This window comes from Arvicola amphibius, chromosome 17 (genome assembly GCF_903992535.2).
Source record: "Arvicola amphibius chromosome 17, mArvAmp1.2, whole genome shotgun sequence".
NCBI classification, from domain to species: domain Eukaryota; kingdom Metazoa; phylum Chordata; class Mammalia; order Rodentia; family Cricetidae; genus Arvicola; species Arvicola amphibius.
The window spans coordinates 164541-182569 of record NC_052063.2 but is presented as its reverse complement, the minus strand read 5'-3'; the positions used below and the strand labels follow the sequence as shown (position 1 = coordinate 182569).

Here is an 18029-nt window from a genome sequence, read left to right as displayed (position 1 = left end):
AACATTTCTGCCTTTTCTTTTCTCTCCCTAAACCTTCCCAATACCCCTCCTTGTTCTTTGGGAAAAACATATTCTTAATAGCCTGTGTTAATTTTTCAAAAAATTTATTAAAGCTTTATTTTGGAATCATGTTGAGACTATTATTCATTATTTGTGGCAAAAAAAATTTGACAATTGACACAATAAATTGTAGTTCAAATACTAATATTTACTGTGCTGTGTAAATAACTATGCAATTAAATAGTAATCATGAATCTCCATCTTACCCATACTAGAACTGAAGTGTGAGAAGAAGTAAACATACATAAAATAGATTATAACACAAAGGGGACTGGAAATCATCACTTTACAGCTTTATATCCTACAATGCGTGTATCCTCCTCAGACTGTTTCTTCATGGATGGATCTGAAGAATGAGATGAAGCAATAATATGAATGAGACTTGTGAAAGGTACATCACAGCTACCATCTACTGAAATGTCAGATTCTTTCTGGTCCTTGTTTTATGTTGATCTTACCATAGAAATTACTTTTTTGTATTTTGTTTGCAGTCTTCCTTGGGTTAGGCTTGTCACTCTAGGCTACAAAACGTGTGTGTGTGTGTGTGTGTGTGTGTGTGTGTGTATGTGTCTGTGAAACTGTGTCTCTGCATAGTGTGCATATCTCTTCACATCCCTCTCCTAGTATCTATGTGTAAAGTCTATGTATTTGCTTCTATTTAAAATATGTAAATCAATATATATAAATATTATATATTATTACAAATATATTTATACCAATGTAAATATATTTAAAAGATATAATTCTAACTTTAATCTAAAAATTATTCATGGGTAATAGACATAATATTTATATCTTGATTCATATTTATAATTATTAAATCAATAGAGACTTTTATTATTTATTCTAATTTAGTTTCACAGTAAAACTATGAGGAACACCAGGGACACATTTTATTCATTTAGATTTGCTAGAGCTCAGCAGTGCTTAGGGTATTTTATGTTTATTTAAAAGAAGTTAGTGGTGTCATATTTCCCCTGGGAAAATCATGAAATTAATGCACAGAGAAGTTAATATATTTGCTGATATCCACACAGGTAGTGAGTAAACCAGGAGGTATAGCACACAGTGTATTCCAGAATCTGTGTTGTCCATTGGTGTAACTTTTTTACCTGGGGCTTTGTACGCAATGACTGGAAACTTAGAGTTCTGTTCTCACTGGAGTCATCACATCCTGTGACTACCAGACAGCATTTTCAAGTATTATCACTGATTTGTGAATTTTTGTTTGCTGATAAGACATAAGAAAGAAAACAAAGTCAATGAAAGGAAAGTTCAGGGGCACACTCTCAGCAGTGTGGACTGCTTGGAAAGACAGGATTCTGATGTCGTGTAGTTCAATCTGTTCATTTCTAATGGTGCAAATACAAACACATTTCTATTTTCATTTGATTATATGAATCAAGCCCAAGACTTTTCACACTGAGCTTAAACTATTCCCTTACTTGTGCTTGTTTTTTAAATTTACACACATGAGTTGTATTTTCAGTATTTTCTCTTTTTTATGTAAATGTTACATATAAAGAAATCTTACATGAAAAATATTTCTTTACATGTTGAAACCACACTCCTCAATTTACTACTTATCTCTTATTTCTATTTTGATTAGTTTCAGTTTTACTGAAGATGTGCTTAATAACAGCATAAATTCATTTTCTTTTTGTAATACCATTGCAGACCCTGTTCTCCTGAGCTTCCTATTGAGACACAATTGAAATATATTTAAATGGGATCAAGAAACAATGTCACAGAATTTATCCTTCTGGGTCTCATTCAGGATCCAACTGGACAAAAAGTATTGTTTGCCATGTTTTTGCTCATCTATCTTGTGACAATGGTGGGTAATCTGCTCATTGTGGGGACAGTGTTTGCCAGCCACTCCTTGGACTCCCCAATGTATGTCTTCCTTGCTTATCTGTCAATCATGGATGCTGTTTATGCCACTTCCACATCACCCAAGTTGATTATGGACTTACTCGCTGACAAAAAGACTATCTCATTCACAGCTTGCATGGGCCAACTCTTTATTGAGCACTTATCTGGTGGTGTTGAGGTTTTCCTCCTGGTGGTGATGGCCTTCGATCGCTATGTAGCCATCTGTAAGCCCCTTCATTATTTGACTATCATGAATAGGAAGATTTGCATCCTTCTGTTGGTGATAGCCTGGGTTGGCGGCTTTGTCCACTCCTTGGTTCAGCTTATTTTTGTGTCTAATCTCCCTTTTTGTGGACCCAATGTCATTGACCACTTTATCTGTGACATGTACCCACTATTGACACTAGCATGTAGTGACACTTACTTCATTGGTCTTACTGTGGTTGCCAACGGTGGAGCAATCTGTATGATCATTTTTATCCTTCTCCTAATCTCCTATGCATTCATTCTAAACTCTCTTAAAAGCTACAGTCAGGAAGGGAGAAGAAAAGCCTTGTCCACCTGTGGTTCTCACATCACCGTGGTTGTCCTTTTTTTTGTTCCCTGCATTTTCATTTATGTTAGACCAGTATCTAACTTTCCTGTTGATAAATCAATAAGTGTGGTTTTTACAATTATTACTCCCATGTTAAATCCTTTAATATACACTCTGAGAAATTCAGAGATGAAAAATGCTATGCAAAAACTCTGGTATAAAAATTTAACTATAGGTAGAATAAGAGTGCATTCCCCACACTGAGTACTTCTGCTACAATTCTTAAGTAATAAACAGGCAGTAGACTTTAACAAATGCTTTTATTTTCTAAGTACTCTCTACTTGGTTTATAACATTATTTTTGTCCAGCACTTTAAAAAAATAGAAAACTGTTTTTTTTTAATTTTAGAATGACTCTTATAGAAAATCGTGGAAGATTATGAAAATAGATGTACTTATATAAGTAAAAATATAAAAACATGCTGTCCTTGAAAATATTTTAATTTTATTCTATATATATCAAAATTAAACTCACAAGAAAGTGTTTTTTTTCTACTTTAAGTTTAAAAACAAATATCAACAGGGACACCAACAAACGACAAATTGGATGTGGAAAAGCCCATGAGGCCTCAACCCTACGCAAAGACCTACAGGCAGCTGAGTAAAGCTGAAAGTTGTAAAGCTGGTGCTCACGGGAAAGCACACCTCAATTGGTTGTCCATGGCCAAATGGACAACCCTGGAACATACAGACAAGAAACATCATGGGGACTGAGAAGGTTCTATTTAGGAATGTAGATGTATATACAAATACACATATAAACAGGTTGAGAATTAATGAAAAAAGAAGCCATCCTTGAAAAAGGGAGGAATATATGGGTGAGTTTGGAAGGAGTAAATGGAAGAGAATAATGAAATGAAATTACAATCTGAAAATAAAAACAAAAATATTTCTAAAAGTGAAAAACCAGTGTTATTCATTTTAATAGGAAAAATGCACCTAAAATTCACATTAAATTTCCTAAGTGGGTAGGAAGTGGAATAAATATGATCAAAACATACATTATTAAAATAACTAAAAAATAAATTTAAAGATAGTCAGTTTAGAAGAGGTTAGGCATGTTTATGGTGCTAGAAAGAATTTCTAAATTAAAGTGTTCAGCCTTGGACACATACCTATTAAGAACAATAATTGTACTCAGTAGGTGTGTGTATGTGTGTGTGAGTGTGTGTGTGTATGTGTATATATATATGTGTGTAAATATGTATAATTTTTAGTGATATGTGTATATATGTACATATCACTAAAAATTATACAGATACCATAGACTGGAATGAGGCAAGGAAAGTGTTTGAGGAAGTGGTTGGAATGAGAAGATAGTGTCTATATATGAATTTTTCAAATGCAATATAGTTTTTTAAAAGAGTAATTTAAAAATAAATGCTTATGCTATGTGATTAAATTCCAGAATTGCATTTTTTATCTTAAGATTTCTCCATTTTGGTCACTATCTCTGCATTTTCAGATGATAACTTTTAGATAATACATATACCATTGTATCTTGCCATAAACATGAGTAGTTTAAGGAGTCTTGTTCTTGAACTCAAAGCTAACATGTGTGAGGCTTAGGCAAGAGGGAAGTTCTGGAATCCTTAGACACTAGTCATATGTTAAAAATAATTGCTTTCTCTTGATAACAATTATTGAGTTAACACTGGGCTGAAATAAAGAGAAAAAAGTTACAATTCTACACTGTGACAGTAATGGAAAATCTGCTCCCCTTGATGACCATCATGGCCAGCCAGCCTCTGGGCTCTCCTATGTACATTTTTCTGTCTTATATTTCATTTTTAGATACTATCTAGTCTACTGCCATTAATCCCTAAATGATCATTGACTTGCTCTATAAAACCAAGACCATTTCCTTCCAGGCTTGTATGACTCAAGTTTTTATTGATCATTTATTTGCTGGAGATGTGGTCATTCTTCTGGTTGTCTTGGCCTATGATTACTGTGACTATTTTCCAAAGAGAAGGAACGGGCATGCAGCTGTATAGATGATGATGCGGTATGGATCTGATATAAAGTAGATGCCCATCCTACATCTAACAAGCCTTCATTTTTTGTGATTTTTGAGTTGAAAGAGATTTTAATTTTTACATTGACACAGCCTGCCACATTGGTTGATTTCACACAATAATTACCCATGTACAAAGTTCATTGAATCCTCCGAGGGGTTCTACTAGGTGCAAGCATGGTAAACATGGCTCTGGTAGGCCTTGCCCTTCCCTCATTTCCTCTCTCTCTTGCTAAACCTGTCAGATTACATTCCCAAAGCTATCCACCAAGGTCCATTTCCTTTTTTGGCCACTTTCTTATGTCTGACTCATTTCTGAGATTGATCACCAAGGTCCAACTAAAAAAATATCACGGTCCAGCAAACAAAAAATCTCATTTGGCCCCAATTAACATACCCAATTAGAATTTACTCACCAGTCCAAGCTCATTCCAACACAGACCTCCCCTTTTTACCTTTTAAAATTTATACCAGAAAAGCTATTTGCTGCTGATTCTGTCCAATAAAAGTCTAGCAACTTTGTCTTTTTTTTCCTATTTCATAAAAAAGCTCTTTGGATTTGAAAATTGATCTTTAAGTGTGTTCTGTGTCTAGTCAGGGTTGAGAGGGAGCATCTTGAGGTTGTTGGGTGCCTTCATCCTCCTTATTCTATGGCTCTTATTATATTTTTATTCAAATATTTACTAATTAAAAGCATTCAAACATTCTTCTGTACTGAAAAAAGAAGAGTAGACTGCTAATAAGAACATTCTACCTTCCTTCTAAAGAAAAGTAGCCAAAAGTTGAGCAAATCAGAGAACAGAGAAGCAAGTATGAAAATTAGGGCGAAATGACTACTTCAACGGCTGTGATTCCTTAACCTTTAAACAAATACCAAAAAATGTAAAATGCAAGAGGATAATTTTTAAAAGTCATGTAAAATGATCGATAATATGAAAACAGACACAAATAATCAGATGACTTTATCCAGACCATAATGACGAAAGCCAGCAATAAAGGGTCAGCAAAATGGGTGACAAAAATCAACATAGAAAAAGTTCAGCGAGGGAACTAAAGCTTTGAAAAACAGTAAAATCCATTTGAAATGAAAAACTAAATCGCATAAAAATCACAAAGAAAGCATGGTCAATAGTTCCCATCAAGCAGAAGAATATCATACATAATATTGAGAAAATATCTCATTCAAACATTTATGAAGAAGTAAACAGGGGTACCATATTTAAGAACTGTGTGGTACAATCAAGATTCCTAGTCACACAATTGATGAAGCTGAGATAAAGGCATAGAAATCCAGCAATCATATAGAAGTTGCTTTCTGAAATTTATTCATTTATGTTTTCTTTTCAGATAAAATTTTTTGGACAACTTCAAACATAAGTGCTGTATTTCCATCATACTTACCAACCTTTTCCAGTTCTCCCTACCCACCCCAAACCTATTGCTGTCAGTTCCTGCTGAAGCAGCAGCCAGTCAGTCACGCCTTTCCACCTTCAGCTATGCGACACCTGTACCCTTTAAAAGTGCCAGTCTGTCACATTCCCCTCTCCTGTTTTTCTTGTCTCTTGCCTCTCTTCTTGCCTGATGTCTCTGCCTGTCTATTTGTCTGTCTGTCCACCTCCCGCCCTACCTCTCTCTAAGTCTTTCACTCTTTTCCTCGTCTCACCCAACAAACAGCTTGCACTAATTCTTTTGCCTGTGGTGTGTTTGCTTTGTGGCATACCTTGGCAGGGATCACTGAAAGAGACCCACTTTACCTTTTTTATTAATCCTTCCTACTACCCCTTCTTCTTTAATACTGCTCATGTATACATATAGAAGCTTACAAACTCATCTAGTCCATTTAGCATTATTTATTTTTTCATGTGTCTACAGCTAACCTTTGGAATTTCATTTTTCAATTTTCATGGGAAGTAGTCCCTGAAAAAAATTAATTCCCCTCTCCCAGTCATCATTTACCACTTGTAGCTCTTCATCTAGGACTGGGACTTGGTAGAATTTCCCCTATCTACATAGGCATGATAACAGGTGTTATCATTGCACAGGTTTTATTCTGGAAACCACAGAGTTCTGTTTTCATGGATGAAAATTCCCTCTCATGTCTAAGGAACCTATCTAGCAGTAGATATCCTGGTCCTATCGTTCTTATTTTTTTTTTAACTCATCTTCCATGACATCTTTGAACCATAAGTATAGGGGTTCTCATTGTACATTTATTTGTTGGGGTTGGGATGTTGCAGTAATTTAATCAACTTTGAAGATTTGTAGATCTCTCTAAAAGTCTCTACCTGGTGCAAAAAAGGAGCCTCTTTGATGAGACATAAGAGCTACACTAATCTGTGGGTATGAGTTAAGTATTTAGAATGCAGTAAGAGATAATAGTAGCTTAGGAAAATGGCACTAGTAAGTTCTGCTCTAGATTCTGTCACCTCCCCAGTTATGGGTAGGTGGGTAGTTTTACAGTACCAGGGATTGATTCCCTCCCATTGACCAGGTTTTGATTCCACCTAGATAGCTGCTGCTTACCCCCAAGACAAAAATGTCACTATTGCACCAATAGGGATATCTTGCCTGGTCAGACACTGTTTTGCTTCATAGACTTTACATCTGGATAGGATTACCAGCTGTTTTTCTCCCTCGGCAGTCTTAATAGCACCTTCCAATACAATGAGAACATATGCTCAAAGAGGAAGCTTCCAGGTAAATTTCCAGTTCAGTTTCCCCAAGTCCTCTGTATGAAGTATGTAGTGTCTTCAGCAATAGAGAATTACCTTCAAATTCTAGAAGCAACTAACAGCAATGGCAATAGCTCATATATTATTTAAAAATATATTTGTATTGCTTATGTTGTTTGCTTTTTCCTATGTATCAATGATCTTTCTTCCACATGACAAATTCTCTATTGTGGTGCTATTGTGTGTGTGTGTGTGTGTGTGTGTGTGTGTGTGTGTGTGTGTGTGTGTGTATGTGTGTTAACAAATAAAGCTTGCTTAAAGATCAGAGTGCAGAGCTAAACCACTAGAGGTAAGGCAGTGGTGGCACACACCTTTAATCTCAGTATTCAGGAATTACACACTTTTAATCCCAGCACTACACGGGTGGAGACAGGAGTGAAATGGCTGGGTTGAGAGACAGAAGCTCAATACAGTCTAGGTTTGGTGGAGACAGATGCAGTCTAGAAATGTAGTCTAAGGGCAGGTTTGTTCCTTTGGTCTGAGCATTTGTAGAGGTAAAAGAACACTCTAGTGGCTGGTGTGCTACATCTCCAGTCTTCAGCATTAACCCCCTATATAGGACTCTGGGTTTTTATTATTAAAACCATTTAGAATTAATGCTACACTCTTTCATACATTTTAATCTGTCATTAAATCCAAGTGGTGAGTTCTTCATTTATCCTAATATATTTTTTAGAATTTAAAGTTTCAGAGTTCAATTTAATTTCTACTTAGTGATTTGTAGATTTCTATTGTTTAAGCTCCCTTGTCAGTGGTTCTCCTGCAGCTATGTCACCTACATTTGTTTTCTTTGCTCTTGTCTTGACGTCACATTTTTGTAGCTGTTTGTTTTTGCTCCTTTTGATTTTTGTGGACACCCAAATCAAATAACCCAGATCCCAAGTAAATCACATGGAGTCTTACTCCTTAACTGCCAAGCCTTAGCTTGGCTTGTTTCTAGCCAGTTTTTCTTTTCCTAAATTATCCCATCTATTTTTTGCCTCTGGGTTTTTTCTTGTCTCTGTTTCTGTGTACCTTTCTTTACCTCTGCCCCTGTGACTAGCTGTGTAGCTGGGTGGCTAGTCCCTGAAGTCTTCCTGTTCTTGTTCCTTCTTTTCTCTCCTCCCAGATTTCTTTTATTTATCCTCTCAGCCAGCAAGTCCTGTGTTGTAGGAGGATGCTGGTTCATTTCCTGGCCACCCAGACTCCCGAAATAACCACCCAGAAACTATATTCATTAAATCACTGCTTGGGCGATCACCACAGCATATTCCTAGCAAGCTCTTAGATGTAACAAATTTCTATTATTTTGTGTATTGCCATGTGGCTGTGGCTTACTGGCAGGGTTCCAGCATACCTTTTCCTGGAGGCAGCTCCGTGGCACCTCCTGACTCCATCTTCTTTTTCCCAGCATTTAGTTTTCCCTGCCTAGTTCTACTCTTCTGTATTAACAGGCCAAGGCAGTTTTTTTATTCATTAACCAGTAAAAGCAACACATATACAGAAGGACCTCCCATACCAGTCCTGCCTATCTTTTCTCCTGCCTTGCCTTGGGCCCTTCAGCTCTTTATTAGACCATCGGGTGTTTTAGACAGGCAAAATATCATATCTTCACAGAGTTAAACAAATGCAGCATCAAAAAAGGAACACATCTTTACATCCCTAAACAAATGTTCCAGAGTACAAACAAATGTAATCGCCTTAAAATAATTTTCTACAATACACTTTGTCTTCTACCTTTTTTTTTGGGGGGGGGGAGTTGCTTGAATATCAGATCTGGTCTCTAAAAAACTTGTACAGACAATTCAAACCTGTTTACAGAGTCCACTTCTTTTGCAGAAAATGAATTTATTTTGTTGTTTTTAGGACAACAGCCCAACAGCTTTTTGGCTCTGAATCTCACTATCCCTTCTTGTTGTTCTTTTGATATTAGGTACTGAGAAATGTTTCTTATTGTCTCATAAGTGACAAACACACAAGCTCTTTCTTTTATTCTGTAATGTTGTCAGATCTGGGTGATAGAAAATTACCATGAATCTTGAATATTTGGAGGCAATATATTATGCTAATATTCTCCATATATTTCTCTTACTGATGCAAGCATAATCCAAGTTTGACTTGTTTTAGGCATCATATGTTCTATGAACACTTTTACTTTACTAAGATTAAAAGAGCTATAATTATAGTTCCTTAAATTCAGCTTGGAGAAACTTAGGCAACTGCATCCATTAAACAACTTCGAGTGATCAGTCCTTTCAAAAATTCTCAGTTTTCAATTTATCTGAAAAATGAGATAAATTCAGCAATTCCAAATGTTATTTTTCTTCTAAATACATTTCTTCTGGTCTATGTATTAGCTCATTATTCTGAAATGATATAATAATGACTTTATACCTTGATAATTTTTACAGAATTGAATATGATTCATGTATATTTCACCATTTATTCAATTGACTGGCAATATTGCTTAGTGTTTATCTTAGAAAAATACAAATAATCTTTGAGATTCCTGGTTTTATTTCATTTGTTTGGTAAATTGAAAATGACAACTTATAATAGAGCTTGTTTATATGGGTATTTATGACATCAAAAATCTAGTGCCTGTCTAAACCACCATAACTCAAACAGTGCAGAACTCAGCCTGCTTATCTTCTGAGGAGCTACAGTACCAGCTGTAGAAGTCTGAAGTTCTGTATTCTCTGGCTTTGTACACAGAACTCCTTGGTTGTAATGAGTCTTACAGAGAAATGCCATGCTGTGCTTGGGTGTTGGAAAGGAGAATGGGCATGCTCTCTCCTTCAAAATGCTCTAAATATTATTGGCCTTACTAAATATCTGATAATTTACAACTCATGTTTTATAAATCATTGCAGAACAGAATATTTCTTTTCATAGTATAGATTACTAAGAAATCAGACCCTATCTCTTGGCAGAGAGTCTTTCCTCTAGAGACTTGACTAGGGAAGAAACCTCTTTGGAAGAGATTGCTGAATTTGAACTTGTTCCAAATATTCCAACAAATAGCTCTATTATGACCTGGTAGCCTCTTAACTTTAAATTAGTGATGATATAAAAGCCATAGGTTGTATCTGCTCATATAAATGGATTTTTCTTCAGGTAGAATGGCCCAAGGGCATTGTGAGAACCCATTCCATATAAGCTAGATGATGCTCTTTTGGACTCCAGTCCTTGGACCAGCATGCTCTCTTGTTATATCAATGACTGCTGCCAGAAGTTTGTGTAATATTTGAATTTCCTGGCGAAACTGGAGATATACAAGTAGGATTTTTTTTAATTCAGAAGGAAGAAGAAGTATTTCCTAGGAAGATGATATTTGAGAAGAAATTAGAATTCTGCTTATACTTGTGGAAATATTTTCATCATCTTCTTATCTAAGAAATTAGATTGAAGTTTGGGTTGGTAAACAAAAGCCTAAGATTTAGGCAGTTAAATATGAACACACCAATTGTGAGTCCTCATAGTAGAGTCCTCATTTTTTTGTTGAATCACAAGAAATGATGAAGGGAAAAACTGTGTGTTTTTTAATGTTGCTAAATTTTATGTTTACACATTTTAGCTACCAAATCCAGGTCATGTTGATTTCCACTAAAAGATCAAGTTTTACACAGGAATAAAATATATATCGTTTTTTCTTCATGAAGTCATGTTTCCTATCAGGTAAGATTTTTATTTATTTATTTTTGTATAATATAGTTAAATTTAAATGATTTCACATTATAGGCATTTCCTTTGCACTTTTACCTCTGTGAACGGATGACGTAATGATAAGCAGATGTAGAAATATTAAAGAGTCATCAACTGTGATTATTTCTAGAGCTATCCATAATTCTTATGTATTTTATTATAACGCCACAGCTACAAGAAAGATCTGACTACCTGAGTGAAAGAAGTATTAATTTTATTGAACCAGGACAAGACCCAAAATACATAGTTACAAAACAACTGGAAATAAGTGGTAGGCGAAAATCCCTGTGATGTCCTGAACATAACTAATAGCCAAAAGATCATACATTCTCCTGGGGCAACTGGAACTATAACTAATAGCTAAAAGATCATACGTTCTCCCGGGGCAAGTGAATTGAATAACAAATCTACCAAAATACAGATATTGATTAGAAAATATCAGAGTCTGTTTTAGTATTATATTTGATAGATATTTATTTTCTGTATTGACAACAATGAAATATATATTATATATCGAACATACATCAAACACACCAATTTTCTACCTTATTATTTTTCTTTACAGGATGCTATATTTTGCACAATATATTTACATGTAATTTGTTTTGGATCTGTGAATTAGAAAAGTATACTCCTTAACAACCATGCTATAGTATAAAGGACTACCAATTACCCTGAATGTTTTATAAGGTTTCATAAATGACCTGAGCAAGCAACTTAGTATGTACTCAGAAACAAACTCATGCTCAAAACAGTACCTAACTGCTGTTAACTAGATGGTTGTTCAAAGTTATTATTGTAAAACATTAGTGTGATATTTTTGTCAGTATATATTTTAGTCTGAGAAAAAAAATATATATTTCCTTTTATATTTGATATTATAATTTTGCAATATTTCTATCTTCCCTTCCTCTCCCTAAAACTTACAAATACACCTTCTTGCTCTTTGAGAAAAACATACTCTTAAAACCTGTGTTAATTTTTTAAAAGATATTGTGGCTTTCATTTGGAATCATGTTGAGTCTATTCTTCATTCTTGTGGAAAAATAGACATAATAAACTATAGCTCAAATATTAATTTTTACTATTCTATGTATATAACTACATAATTAAATAATAATCACAAATATCTATCCTACCAAACCTAGAACTGAAGTTTGAGAAGAAATAAACATACGTAAAATAAATTATAACTCAAGGAGGACTGGAAATCATCACTTTACAGCTTTATGTCCTGCAATGCGTGAATTCTCCTCAGTCTGTTTCTTCAAGGATGGGTCTGCAGAATGAGATGAAGCAGTAATATGAATGAGACTTGTGAAAGGTACATCACAGCTACCATCTAGTGAAATGTCATATTCTTTCTGGCCCCTATTTTATGTCTATCTTATGCTAGGAATTGCTTTTCTTATTTTATTTGCAGTCTTTCTTGGATGGGCTTATAACTCTAGGCTACAATCCTTGTGTGTGTGTGTGTGTGTGTGTGTGTGTGTGTGTGTGTGTGTGTGTGCGTGTGTGACTACATGTTTGCATAGTGTGCACATCTCTCTCTTTAATCTTTCTCCTAGTATCTGTGTGAACTCCACTTATTTGCTTCTATTTAAAATAGGTAAATATTACACTTTCTTACAAATGTATTTATTCCAAACCAAATATATCTAACAGATATAATTCTAAGTTTAATCTAAAATTGATTCGAGGGTAATAGATATATTTTTACAACCTGGTTTATATTTATAATTATTAAATTAATAAGGATTTTATTATTTATACTGATTCAGTTTCACAGTAAAAATATCAGGAACATCAGGGATGCATTATATTAATTTAGATTTTGCTAGATTTCATCCTTGCTCAGGATATTATTTAAACAGAAGTTGGTGGTGCCATATTTCCCCTGGGAAAATCATGAAATCGATGCACAGAGAGTTAATATTTACTAATGTTGACACAGGTAGTGAGTGAACCTGGAAGTATAGCAGGCACACTGTAAATCAAGCGTCCATGTTATCCCTTGCTGTACTGTTTTCACCTGGGCAACTCACATTGTATTTACATTGCACATAATGACATACATGGTACTGCATTGTACGCAATGACTGGGAATCTCAGAGCTGCTATTTGTCACCACAGTCATCACATCCTTGTGACAAATAATATTAACTGATTTGTGAATTTTTATTTGGTGATAATATATAAGAAAGAAAACAAAATCAATGAAAAAAACACAGGACCACACTCTCAGAAATGTAGACTGCTTGAAAAGATAGGATTCTGATGTCATGTAGTTCAATATTTTTATGTTTAACTGTGTAATAGAAACATATTTATATTTACACCTTGATAATGACTCAATCCATGACTTCTCACAATGATCTTAAAATTTTTCCTTGCCTGTTCTGGTCTTTACAATCTACCCAGATAAGTTCTATTTTCAATATTCTCCTATATGTAAATGTTACATAAAAAGAAATCTTACATGGAAAATATTATTTCCTTCTATGTTAAAACAACACTCCTCTATTTACTACTTATCTCTTATTTCTATTTTGATTAGTTTCAGTTTTACTGAAGATGTGCTTAATAACAGCATAAATTCATTTTCTTTTTGTAATACCATTGCAGACCCTGTTCTCCTGAGCTTCCTATTGAGACACAATTGAAATATATTTAAATGGGATCAAGAAACAATGTCACAGAATTTATCCTTCTGGGTCTCATTCAGGATCCAACTGGACAAAAAGTATTGTTTGCCATGTTTTTGCTCATCTATCTTGTGACAATGGTGGGTAATCTGCTCATTGTGGGGACAGTGTTTGCCAGCCACTCCTTGGACTCCCCAATGTATGTCTTCCTTGCTTATCTGTCAATCATGGATGCTGTTTATGCCACTTCCACATCACCCAAGTTGATTATGGACTTACTCACTGACAAAAAGACTATCTCATTCACAGCTTGTATGGCTCAACTATTTTCTGCACACTTATCTGGTGGTGCTGAAGTTTTCCTCCTGGTGGTGTTGGCCTTCGATTGCTATGTAGCCATCTGTAAGCCCCTTCATTATTTGACTATCATGAATAGGAAGATTTGCATCCTTCTGTTGGTGATAGCCTGGGTTGGCGGCTTTGTCCACTCCTTGGTTCAGCTTATTTTTGTGTCTAATCTCCCTTTTTGTGGACCCAATGTCATTGACCACTTTATCTGTGACATGTACCCACTATTGACACTAGCATGTAGTGACACTTACTTCATTGGTCTTACTGTGGTTGCCAACGGTGGAGCAATCTGTATGATCATTTTTATCCTTCTCCTAATCTCCTATGCATTCATTCTAAACTCTCTTAAAAGCTACAGTCAGGAAGGGAGAAGAAAAGCCTTGTTCTCACATCACCGTGGTTGTCCTTTTTTTTTTGTTCCCTGCATTTTCATTTATGTTAGACCAGTGTCTAACTTTCCTGTTGATAAATCAATAAGTGTGGTTTTTACAGCTATTACTCCCGTGCTTAATCCTTTAATATATACCATGAGAAATTCAGAGATTAAAAATGCAATGCAAAAACTCTGGTGTAGAAAGTAAAGTACAGGCAAGTTAATTTTGCATTCCCCACACTGAGTACTTCTGTTACAATTCTTAAGTAAGAAACAAGCAGTAGACTTTAACAAATTATTCTGTTGTCCACTTATTCCCTACTTGATCAATAACTATATTTTTGGCTAAAAATTTAAAAAATGACAAATTATTTTTTATTTTAGTATGAATATTACAGAAAATCATGGACAATTATAAAGAGTTGTACTTATATAAGTAAATATATAAAATTATGCTTTTCTTGAAAATATTTTAATGGTGTTCAATTTGTATCAAAATATAACTCACAAAAATGTGCTTTCTACTTTAAGTTTGAATAACAAATATCAACAAAAATGATATCAAGAAACATGACAAACTGAATGTGCAAAAGCCCATGAGGCCTCAACTCTACAAAAAAACACAGGCAGTTGAGTAAAGCTAAACATTGGAGAGCTGATGCTTCTCACAGAAGCTCACCTCAATTGCTTGTCCAGGACCAAGTGGACAAACCTGAAAATATATACACAAATAACACTATACAGACTGAGCAGTTTCCATTTAGGAATGCAGATATATTAACAGGATGACAATTAATGAAAAAAATAAGCCATCGTTGAATGAATGAGATGAGGAGTATATGGTAGAGTTTAGAGGAAGAAAGGGGAAGAGATAAAATTATAATCTCAAAAATAAAAACAAAATATAATTTAAAAATACATAAAAAGAAATAACCAATATCATTCATTTTAATAGGAAAGCAATTTATCTAAAATTCACATTAAGTGTCCTAAGTGAGTAGGAAGTAGAAGACTTTGGAGGAAAGAAAAGAATATAATCAAACATAGAATGAAAAAGCTATTTTAAAGTAAATTTAAAGAAAGTAATTTTAGAAGAGATCAGACATGGTTAGATGCTACAAGGAATGTCTAAATTAAAGTGTTCAGCCTTTGACAGATGCATATATATCACTAAAATAAATAGAAACAATGAATTTGGGATAAGGCATGGAAGGAGTTTGAGGAAGGAGGGAGATGTTGGAATGAGAAGATACAGTGTCCATGTATGACTTTTTCAAAATTCAATACAAATTAAAAGGAGTAATTTAAAAACAAATGCTTATGCTACATTATTAATTTCCAGAAATGCATTATTCATCTGAACATTGTTCCCTTTGGGTTACTCTCTCTGCATTGTCAGCCCATAGTTTTTAGATAACACATATAATATTGTATTTCACTATAAACATGAGTAGTATCAGGTGCCTTGGTTTTGGACTCAAGATTAACATGTGAGGCTTAGGCAAAAGAGAAGTACTGAAGTGTTTAGGCACTATTCATCTGTTGAATTGATGGAGGAGTGTCTATGTGTTACTTTCATTAATAAAGAAACTGCGTTGGCCCTTTAAGAGAACAGAAAATTAGGTAGGCGGAGTAGACAGAACAGAATTGTGGGAGAAAGGAAGCAGAGTGGGGGAGACACTTCAGGCAGTCGCCATAGTGAGTCGCGATGCCTCTCCTCTCCAAGATGGATGCAGGTTAAGATCTCTCCTGGTAAGAGACCACCTCGTGGTGCTACACAGATTACTAAGTATGGGTTAATTAGTCAATAAGAGGCTGAAACTATGGGCCAGGCAGTGTTAAAAGAATACAGTTTCCGTGTAATTATTTTGGGTAAAGCTAGCCGGGTGGTGGGACACAGCCCCGCCACTCCTTCTACATTGAATAACAATTATTTTTCTTGATAGCAATTATTCAGTTAACACTGAGCTGAAATTAAGAGAAAAAAATATAGTGCTTCCAGACATAGAGTAAAGACTTGATTACACACAAAACAAAATAAAAAAAACTTGCGTTTAAATAAAATTGTGAAACTGCAATTTATTTGTTTTTGTAAGAATTAAAACAGTCCAAGAGGTGAATAACCAGTCACCATTCTCTAGGCCCTCCATAGTGGAGCAAAACTCTAGACCCCTCTCCCAAATGCCTAAGCTTCCTTAGCTAGCCAGCAGGAGAGCTTCCTGCAGGTAGGCTGCCCCAATACACCCCATCTACTGGACCCTGCAAGCTACAAGCCTCATCCCAACCCCAAGCTCTATGGAAACTTAAACCTCAGTGGACCTCTGAAACACAGAGGTGCCTGCTACTGCACAGAGAGGACCAAAAGGTGAGTGACCAGCCACCCAGCAAAATACCCCACTTTCTAGGACATCCTTATGGGGGCAAAACCTGGGACCTCACCCACCTGCCTCAGCTTCTCTAGCCAGCAGGCAGGAGACATTCCTGCAGGTAGGCTGCTCCAATACCCCCATCCATCCCATCCATAGGGCCCTGAAAGCTACAAGTCCCACCCCGCCCCAAACCCTCCAACCCTCCAACCCTCCAACCCCTCCCCCACCCCACAACCTGAGAGGGATGCTGAAGCACAAGCTGCAGCTACACAGAGAGAACCACAAGAGAGGACCAAGGAAGGAACTCTAAAACACAAGCTGTGAATGCACAGAGTGTACCAAGAGAGCAAACCATGAAAGCAGACCAACAGGGTGGGGTAAGACAGACTTCAGTGACTCCCTGAGACACAGACATTGATAGTACAGAGCAGAACAAGAGCAGTTCCCAAAGATGCAGACAGTCACTGTAAGGTTTAACCAAAACACAAAACACAAAGACATCAATTAAAGAAAGAATGGGTAGATGCCAATGCAAGAATTTATCCAACATCCTAAAAAGCAACATGGTAACAGCAGAATCCAGTGGTCATACAACAGGAACATTTGATTATCCTAACCCAGAAGAAACAGAAGAAAACAATTTTAAATGTAACTTTATGACTATAATGGAGACCTTTAAAGAGGAAATGAAAAACTCTCTTAAAAATGGATGAAAAGACAAAAAAATAAAAGAAATTAATACATCCCTCAGTAAACCCAAGAAAACCAAGAAAAAAACAACCAAACAGATGAAGTGAACACTTCAAGGCTTGAAGACTGAAATAGAGGCAATAAAGAAAACACAAACAGAGGGAATTCTGGATATGGAAAATGTGATTAAATGAACAGGAACTACAAAGGCAAGCATAACAAACAGAATACAAGAGATGGAAGAGAGAATCTTAGGTGTTGAAGAACCAATATAGGAAACAGATTCATTTGTCAAAGAAAACATTAAATCCAACAAAATCTTACTACAAAACATCTAGGAAATCTGGGACACCGTGAAAAGTCCAAACTGAAGAATGGTAGGGATAAAAGAAGAAGAACTCCAACTCAAAAGCACAGAAAATATATTCAACAAAATCAGAGGAGAAAACTTTCCCAATCGAAAGGACATCCCTTTGAAGGTACAAGAAGCTTACAGAACACCAAATAGACTGGATAAAAAAAAGTGCTCTCACAATATTATAATCAAAATGCAAAACATACAGAATTAAGAAAGAAAAGAGCTGCTAAGGAAAATGTTCAAGTAACATATAAAAGCAGACATCAGGATTACACCAAAC

At 35.4% G+C, this 18029-nt stretch overlaps 2 protein-coding genes across 2 annotated transcripts; both read left to right on the top strand.

Annotated features, from left to right (window-relative positions):
• The first annotated feature begins 1786 nt into the window (after positions 1-1786).
• LOC119803520 (olfactory receptor 4A5-like) lies at positions 1787-2734 on the top strand. The gene has a single exon (XM_038314889.1). The coding sequence runs from the start codon at positions 1787-1789 to the stop codon at positions 2732-2734; it is 948 nt and encodes a 315-aa protein (XP_038170817.1).
• A 10903-nt stretch (positions 2735-13637) lies between these two features.
• Positions 13638-14540, top strand: LOC119803499 (olfactory receptor 4A15-like). The gene has a single exon (XM_038314857.1). It carries the CDS (start codon positions 13638-13640, stop codon positions 14538-14540), a length of 903 nt encoding a protein of 300 aa, XP_038170785.1.
• Positions 14541-18029: the final 3489 nt, after the last annotated feature.